The sequence below is a fragment of the Strix uralensis genome, chromosome 11, assembly GCF_047716275.1.
Source record: "Strix uralensis isolate ZFMK-TIS-50842 chromosome 11, bStrUra1, whole genome shotgun sequence".
Taxonomy (NCBI): domain Eukaryota; kingdom Metazoa; phylum Chordata; class Aves; order Strigiformes; family Strigidae; genus Strix; species Strix uralensis.
Genome location: NC_133982.1, coordinates 21288490 through 21297916, shown reverse-complemented (window position 1 = coordinate 21297916; position 9427 = coordinate 21288490). Strand labels below are relative to the sequence as shown.

Sequence of the window (9427 nt, the reverse complement as noted above, 5' to 3'; positions counted from 1 at the left end):
TTATTTATTCCGCCCCTCGCCGTTTCGCATCATTTCTCTGACCAAAAATATCCCCCCCAACATGGAGGCCCTTTGATGCCTCCGCCAGCGGAGCCGGCTCCTCCCGCGGCTCTGGGAAGCCCTCCGGACCCTGCCCTGATTTTCCGCGGGCCGCCCCCGGCGCTCGGCCCGGGCGCTGTGGGGGGCTCCCCGCGGCCCGGCCCGCTCCGCTCCGGTCCCGCGGCGCTGAGCCGGGAGCGATGCCGCTGCGGCGGGCAGAAAGCCCCGCAGCCGCCTGACCGGGGGCTCTTCCTTCCGACGACGGGAACCTGAATGTCACCCCCGCGGCGACCGCCCGCGACCGAGGCGGCGCGGGACATGCCCAGCGCGGCGTGAGGGGCGCAGCCGGCTCCCCGGGGCGGCGGGGCATTTTTCGATATATATATTTTTTTTAATTTATTTATTTCGCCCCCCCCCGCACCAGCTCAGCCCCAGAGCACACCCCAAGGCGCACGCCCGGCACAGCGCAGCGCCGAGCGGGACCGCGAAGAGTGAGCGCTGCTTGGCGGGGAGCGCGGAAGACGAGGTGGGGAGCGGCCCCCCGGCCCGTACCCGGGTTAATCGGTAACGCTGTGCAAACCCAGGTGGAAAATGCGCCGTGCTCCGGACTAGGAGGGAGGAGATGGTGCAGTGCCCCCGGCCGCTCTGAGCGCCTAGCCGACAAGACGCTGGGGTGTGTGTGCGTGTGGTTTGGGGCTTGGGGGTTTTTTGTTATTTTTGCTTTTGCTTCCCCCTCCTTTTTCCTTTTTTTTTTTTTTTTTTTTCCCCCAGAAGGAAAGAAAACCCTGCCAAGATTCTCAGATGGCTTAGAAAAATTAATAATAATCTGTGAAAATATGAAGTCGACCAGTTCTTGATTTCCCCCCTTCCCTCCCCTCCAGCTCCCCAGCCCACTGCTGAGATTGAGATAAAAGGACCCGTTTCCTGGAGGACGAGGAGAACAGACACGTTTCTGGTGGTGTAGAAAGGACCGATGGCAATGCTTCAGAGTGTAGCGGAGACGCAGGAAAGAGATTCAACCTGTTAACAAAAAATTAAGCAGGGGGAAAATACCAACGGGAAGGAAAGAGATATATATATATACACATATATATATACAATTTAGAAGTATTCCCCAGGTGGCCACAAAGCATGGGCTGTGCTCCAAGCATCCACATCTCTGACAGCAGAGTGGTCTATCACAGTAGCAAAGAGTCTGAGGAGTGCAATTCCCCTCACCAGACCAACACAACCATGTCTCAACAGCAGCAAGGCAACCCCGTCCCAGGATTATTCATTAAATCCTCCAACACATCCACTTATAAGGTGAGGACTAATTCCTCTAAGAAAGACAAGAGGGAGAACAGCCAGAGCATGGAGGCAGAGACCCAGACCAGCAGATCCAGTGTTAAGGTAAAAAGGGTGCTAAACATAAGCACTGTTTCTCTCAGAACAGGAGTTGGCTGTAGCGGTTTAACCCAAGGAGTGTCCCTGCCGAAGCGATGTGTTGTGGGGGAGCTTTTCCTGGCTTGGACTATTGCTTTCGTTTATGAACTAATCGGTCTCACGAAACGACTTTATACATGTACCCAAACCTCTTTTTTCATTCCACAAAAGGAGTTTTCCTAATGCCGGGAAGGAGAGTGGTGTAATTGTCCTCATCAATCATTAGAGCCAGGGGCATGGGTCTTCTGAACGTGGAGGGCCTGTCCGTCTGTCCGTGGTGAGACTCTGCTGTGTGTGGGAGCTGCACTGCCACTAACTCCTGTGTTTTACATAATTTGTTTGTGCTGGGTCGTCCACTGTTGCTGCTTGTGCTTGTCTTGTTTGGAAGCAGAGGCAAATCGCAGTCTGAAGTGATCTGCTAGCTAGGCTGATCGATTTGCATACCTCTTCCATTCAGAAAGTTGAAAGGAGAGTGACAGCGGTTTTTGCTGTGGGTGCTGATTTATATTAACTTGTTGACCTTGTCTGTTGCTGCAAATAGGGTATTACTTGGAGGTTTTTTACATGTGTGTTAGCATGCACACTTTTGTGTAGAGATACGACACAAGGTCGACAGACACGTACTGAAAAAATCAGTAATTTCTGATTTTTTTTTTTTTTTAAGTGAGAAAGTTAGTGGTGTGGAATGCTTCCTCATCTGTTTACTTTCTACTGATGGCCTGTTTGTTTATGGGTTGTACTTCAGTTCCTAATGCTATAGGTTTTGATTATGCCATATCTTTGCTTTTTGGGGGGAACTATAGTTTGTAAAAAATAAGTATTTGCAAATATTAAAAAAATAAATAAATTGTAGTAGCCCAGGGGATATTATGTAACATGGCTGATCTGCTCTGGGTTACCATGATAAGAACTGAGACACACATGCTGTAAATATAAGATACAGGCATGAGATGCAGGCAAGAACTAGCTAAATGTCAAGCGTTTTGCAGACTCGCAGAAACTCTAATGATTTGTAGTTTTCTTAGGATTTTTACATGCTTATTAAGACCGGCTTCTAGAGTATTGACCAGGAATAATTTTCTTCAGTACTGTGGGTGGTTTTCTTCAATTGTTTTCCTCCAGATTTAGTAATCTCAGTTCAGAGGAGTTTGAAAAAAGTCTAGAAGATAAGAAGACACTTTGTAAGTAGTGAGTTGGAGCAGGAATTAACAATACTTAAGGCAGAACATGAAGTGTTGTACTAAACTAAATTTTTCTGTTAATAACACTGTACAGGAAACTGAACTTTACGGCCCTGTTCACACACGATAGACATGCTTAAGGCATATTTAACACGGTAACTATAGTAAGGAAACTTAAGTTGTCATCGCACTCCTGACAGTTGTTTTGCTAGCTGAATTTTTGTGATTATAATTGCACATTATAAAATCTAAACCAAAAATATTCTTAAAGTTTGTATTCCTTTGTCTTCTGTGTGGTTTGCTTATGGGGGAAAAAATCAACTCCAAAATATGCATGGGAAGCAGGCTTAGTTTTGTAAAATTTTGTTGTTTGATTTCAAGAACTTTGTAAAAATTCTTGTTACAAGGTTTGGATAATTCAGCCAGATGCTATACGGTTTATGTTGGTTCATATGCATACTGTAATCTCATTGGCAGTCATTCTGATTTTTATCACTCGGTCATATTTTCTGCCCTTGTCATCACTCTAAGCACATTGCTGTGAAACGATGGGTTTTGAGAAATGAGAATGGAATTCTGTCTGTGATCAGCTGAATACAAAAATCTGTTGGACACATCACATCTGCATGATTTTCACGTGCAAAGTCGTAAATACTCTTGAGAACTCTAAAGCAGCATGGTATTTCATTGTCTGCTTCTGTCATTAGTGTGTATAGTATGATCAGATTCACTATTCTTAGTGTGCTAGATAATTGCACTCTCAGAGATTGTGCTGGAGAGAGGGCTATGCTATCACTGGAGAGGGTTTTCACAGTACAGTGAAGTTGTTTGGAAAGAAACAAAGTGTGAGAACATTGAAGCTAAGGGACAGGAGCCTGAAATCCCTGAAGCCGAAAGGAGCATTGGACAGGGCGTTGTGCTGTTTTGGAGTTAAAAGGATTTTTGATTTGAGGAAGAACTGTAAGAATGAGGGTGCTACTAGGAACTACTGCTATTCTTCAGAGTGCATTGTACACCCTTTATGGCCCCTGGGGTACCCTCACATTAACAGAAGATGCTACAAACCTTTTATGTTTTGGCCAATGGTGGTATCATCATAATTTGTGTGAACAGCCAGTAATCTGCCTGAACGGCATTTTCACTTGGTTTCAGGGTACTTTAATTGAAATTCATTCACTTTCTTTTGTTGTATATGCACAGCTTAAAGCCAAGAAAGTCCTGTGTGAGAGCTAAGAACAAAACCTGGCCCATGTGTAAATCTCACTTTTTCACTTCAGCTGGCATTAGCCTTAAGTTTATTAAAATATGTATAACAAGTAGCACAATAACTTTTACTGAATCAGTTTGTTAGCTACAGTGCACCTTTTTCAAGTCAGAAAGTGTCATTAAAAGAAATAACTCATGCTAACTGTAAAATGGCATTATATACATTCCTAATTAGTCTCCAGACTTATTCTGGCTTTCTGTTTATGTCTTATTATATCCTTCTGGTCAAATAGCAGAGGATCATTTTTTGGATGTGCAGTGTGAGCATACTATATTTTGTGATTTGCATCAATTTACAAACTGTAGCTTAAAAAGTTACCTGTTCTTTCCTAATATGGAAAAACGTAAGTTTATCCATAGCAAATTTGCAGAGCAGTCTTGAAGGGGTGTGTGTGCACAGACAAGTGCCATTAATACCTATTTCTGGTATATATGAGTGTGGTGATGGTATGAGAAATGGAGGAGCCCTTTTAATAAAATATATTTGGTCATGTACCAGTATCTCCCCCCTTAATTAGTAATTTCATATATGGCTTTCATTTGAAAATTTAAGTGGAATAAGTGCCATATCTAAAAAGTGAACCAGCCATGAAAACTTCCCTTAATTTTTGGTCTGTCAACTTCACAGCTTAAACTCTATACTTTTCCCAGTGAAAGACCCGCAAGACTCAGATGCACTAACAGTGACTGAAGTTTGATTATCCAGTGCTACATTAAGAATATCAAATGACACTCCACTCGGTACTGTTGCAAAGGAGAGTTTGCCTGTTTTTTTGTAGATCTAAAAATCTCAAGAAAGTGGACTCAAAATCATGACAGTTTGTCTTTTTCGTATATATTAGTTATGATTTTCTTCTTTGAACATTTGTGGTGTTGAATTTGTGGTAAAGGTACTTGGCTTTATAGAAACCTGCTTAAACACCTTTAGAATAATACCTCTGTTTAACCTATAGCATAAGCAGAGTAAAGGCTTGGAATGGTATAAGGACTTCATGGGTGTTTATTTAAAATTTACTTGGGTATTCATAAGCATTCATGTCCCAACATCACATGTGTGTGTGTCACTCTTCTGTAGTGCACTAAAATATATTGTAGCACATACATTGCACATTTATTTTGCCCTGTCATTCTTTTACATATGTGAGATTTCCTTCCTCTTGACTTTCCCTGTCATGTGTATCTAACACAGAAATATGTGCATTTGGGTGCAAGGGGATCAGAGAGTAAAGCCAAGCTTCCTTTATTTTAAATTGAAAGTAGTCCTAAACCAGCAGGGCTAAATGTGAAATAGCCTTTTGATTTATCAGCTAATATGGAACAGCCAGTTTAAATCTATGGCCCTACAGCCAGTAAGTCTTCTTCACTAAAACCCTGTGAAATTGCCTGAGAATTTTACAGTCACCGCAAACCATTGGTTGCATAATTCTGCATATAGGAGGCTGTATGCTAAACTTGTACCTGCAGTGCTGAAGTGGATCTCGTTTCAGCATTTAACAGCATATTATTTAGTCGCTTAAGCTGTCTGCTCTTTTCCTGTCTGTCTGGTAATTCCTTCCCCTTGGAACACGCTCGCTCTCCCTCCCTTTGAAACTCCCACATGTACTGTCCATGCTTCCACTGAGGCCATCCACCCTGTCTTGATTCCTCCCTGTTCCCACTGAAACTGTCCTCAATCATTTTCCTGACAAGCCTCCCATCACCATTTCCCTCCCACTTCCACTGACGTCAGCCCTCCTGTACAGAGATCCTTGCTCCCACTGAGAGAGGATCCTTCCCACGCTGAGATACACAAACTTTTCTCAATCTTGACGGCTGATGTTTTTTATGCTGTTGTTGCAAGGCATGAACACTTTTTCTCCAGGGGATGGGAGTCTAATTTTTAAATGGTATGAAGCGAACTGGTGTAGTAACATGTGAACTGGGTTCATATTTAAGTCTATTTTTTATCTTTACCTTTTAATTTCATGTTGTTTGTAATGTAAACTGGAAAAAAATTAACTGTAAGTCACTCACAGCATATAGATTGCTACACTACTAAGATAGCATAAGCTGCTTTCTCAATTTTTAAAGCATTATTATTGGTACCTCTCCTGGTCATGCAAACCAACTCATGCAAAATGTGTCGCTGCATCTGAGTGCAATTCCTTGTGTGAGTTGAGCAAGGTTAGACCCTGAATTTTTGGAGTATTTACTGTTGGTAAAAACTTCACCGAATCTCCTTTCAGCTGTAAAGTCATCTACGCTGACTTCTCTCTGCCCTTTGCATTGTTCTTCACTGCCCCTGGTCTGAACTTGCTTTGTGTCTCTTGCTTGGCCATTTTAGGTAGTTCATTTCTAAGCTTTTCCTTTTCTGCCACCTGAATATGTCAATAGAGGAAGTATTAAAAACAAGCCTTTATTTCTACAGTTCTAGGTATTTATTTTAGTGTGTTGTACCCTTTGTATTCTTAATTGTATGGCTTAGATTGAAGTGTAAGTACATCCACAGTGAGAAATTTTCTAGTTGTAGTTACAAGCCAGGCAGAAGAATGGGAGGCAATAGGCTTATTAGTTCTCTCTCCCTTTCTACCATTCCCAATATTACACGTGGTGTGAAATTCCAGTGCAAGGTACCAGCATTGCCTTGCTATTTAAGGTACCAGCAATTCAGATTTCACATCCAAAATGCTAAGTCTAAATATGATTTAAAGATATGAAATGGTGAAGTGGTTACATTCACTTGCAGATACTTCACAGTCAATGAATTTTAGATTAGAAGATGCTTACAATCTATGTGAATATGAAGAATGTCTCATTAAGAAAGTTGCTCATGGTTCATTTGAAACGTAGAAAAAATACAGTTTGGAAACTGTTTTGCTTCCCTTACTACATGCTTTAATATCTTTTCCTCATATTCAAGTAAATGTCAAGAAAACGAGAGGTATTTGAGAATTATTTTTAACATGCATTGAAACTGTTATACCTAGCAGTTGCCACTACCAACAGTGATAAACTGCTGTTTTACTTTAGTTATTATATGAACTTTTGTTCATCTCTCTTGGCCATCACCTTGAGAAGGGTCTCCAGAATTGGGTTTCTTAAGCAATAGTAACAATACACTGAAAATATTCCACTTTTTGGGCAGTTGCAATGCCAACTGACTTTCAAATGAGTCCTTGAAGGGGAAATTAATTTAGAGATACGGACAGCTAAAGCTCTTACTAGCTCTCAGCAAAAAGTGAAAGAAACCTAAAGCAAATATGGTAATGAGCAGATTGGCCCCAAGGTGAAATTGTTTCAGTACAAGCTTTACGCAAGTTGTCATTTTGTCAGGGGACCACAGAAGCACCTGCACACATAGGAGAACAATTTAGCATTGTGTTCTATTTTGGTGGTGTGTGTATGTATGTAATATGCCCACATTGTAAACTGCTTTACCAGCTATGGATGGAATTAAAACATTGTCAGCAGTGTTTCCGAGATTGCATGTAGAGTGTGATTTCATGCCCAAAGTGCAGTTTTCCGTGTGAATTGCACTTTTGTATGTCAGACCCATTCATCCAGCAGAGGTTCACTAGGAATTTGCTTGGCCCTGTGACGTTCTAAGCATCTCTGTCCATCCATTGGGTAAAATAATTAGGTATCTTCATTTAACAGTAATTTAAATTGACACAGGATGATAAGGTGCAAATTGAATAGCTTTAATGTGCATGACATACTAAATGGTTTTATTGTCCAGAGTCATATTTTTAAGTTTTCAAAGGCATCAAGTAAGTGATGTTGTTAAAGCCCTCTGCTTTTCAAAAAATCTTCAGCATCCAGCTCCTTTTCTTAAAATCCCTGTTAAGGCCAAAATGTGATAAATTATGTTGGTATACATGCTGTGAAATTAAATAGTGGAGTCTCTAATTTGTGCATTCTTCCAAACCATCCCCTTTTACTATGGGTTGAACTGTTGGCCTCAAATCAAACTCACAGGTCCTTTTCTCCTCTTGCTTGTAAAATCTGTAAGTCTGTCACTGCACATAAAGTTAAAAGCTTAGCATTCTGTAAACCAGGTCCCACATATGGCTTTGTTTCAGGAGTAAGGATGAGGGCTTTTGATGTGAAAATGCATTGACATGAATTATCTATTTTGAATGTGATCGACAAGGTAATTTGAGATGGTTTTTGATAGTGTTTTAAATGTTTAAAGGTAGTCTGCATATGTATGTAGAGAATTAATGTCCTTGCAAAGCAAAAGAACTTGGAATAAAAAAGGAATATTCAAGATTTTAAAAAGATTTTGGGAATAAAATACTGTTTCTAATGAAAAAGTCTCTGATTCCGATATGAGGGACTCAAATTAGGATTCCTATCTTTACTTGGAGAAGGAGGAAATACTGCTTTAGATTTTGCTACTTTATTGCATGATAGACAATTTTTGATCACTAGATCCCTAGAAATTAGGATGAGATATTTTTGTTGGTGTAAAGACAATCTCTTTGTTGGCCAGATATGTCTTTTATTCCTGAGTGAACTAAATAGATACTATTTCAAGGAAAACGTGGGGGACTTTGGTTTTAATTTTTTTTTTATTGATCAGGATTGAAATTACTCTGTTAAATAACAGTTTTTAAAATTTTAAGTTGTGCCTGGTTCTTTATTGGAAATGAGAATTCACTCTTCTTGCAAAGCAGAATTCTTTTGCACATTAATTTGAAAGTTGCCCAGGAAACTTCAAACATTTTATATGCCTGAAAAGATCAAACCTTTTCAAGTAAGAGGTATTTTCCTTTATAAATCAAACATTTTACATAGCGACATGCACAGATTTCTGATACTCTTAAGGGAAAAATAGTAACCTTGAAATCTTTTCATTGTTTTTTAGATTTCCCAGTTTCCTAAGTAAATCCATACAAAGAAAACACAGAATCAGTGGGCAAATATGAAAGAATGACATCCTCTACTTCCCATTGTTTTTAACTTTGAGTTAGCAATGACCTTTAGCTCCCTACTGGGATGCAGTGGAAACTTTGAGGCCCCATCTTACTTGCCACTAAAAGACAATGTATTTTTAAAGTTACACATTTACCATCGCTTTCTGTCTTTCAGTTTGAGGTTCTGTTATCTCTAATAAAATTTAATCAGACAAATAACCTCAGTAACTGATCAGCAAAGTAAACCTTCTTTATAAGGATCTTGTTTGAAAAAAAAAAAATGCTAATGTTTTAATTAAAACACAAAAGAACCTCGACCTGCATTGAATGCAATCTTCCTGTATTTAGGAGTATCTACACTTCTGCATCATAGGCTAGATGATCCTAATTCATACTGAATTATCGGGACTGCATCTCTTCTGACACTGAAGTGTAGAACTGTATTTTAGAACAGGGGTTTTAATTATGAGTTTTTAAATGCACAGACATATCTGTGTGATGGGTAGATAGGTCAAGATCAGCGTTCAGCCATGACAACTGAGCTTGAAGATGCATATTTCTTCTTTTTGGAATACTGTCTGCTGTTTCTTTCAATTTTTAAGGGTGGGTTTTGGTTTT

At 40.2% G+C, this 9427-nt stretch overlaps 1 protein-coding gene across 6 annotated transcripts in view; it reads left to right on the top strand.

The window, feature by feature from the left end:
- Window positions 1–429: 429 nt before the first annotated feature.
- Window positions 430–9427, top strand: part of PDE8A (phosphodiesterase 8A) — a 130867-nt gene continuing 121869 nt past the window's right edge. The window contains exons 1-2 of one of the 6 annotated variants that reach the window (XM_074880072.1): window positions 430–712; window positions 921–1431. In XM_074880072.1, the coding sequence (XP_074736173.1) occupies window positions 1171–1431 (261 nt within the window). In that variant the 5' untranslated portion in view covers window positions 430–712; window positions 921–1170. Of the gene's footprint in view, window positions 1432–1635; window positions 1742–9427 lie in introns of all 6 variants that reach the window. The other 5 variants (XM_074880071.1, XM_074880075.1, XM_074880074.1 and 2 more) reach the window with 5 other exon arrangements.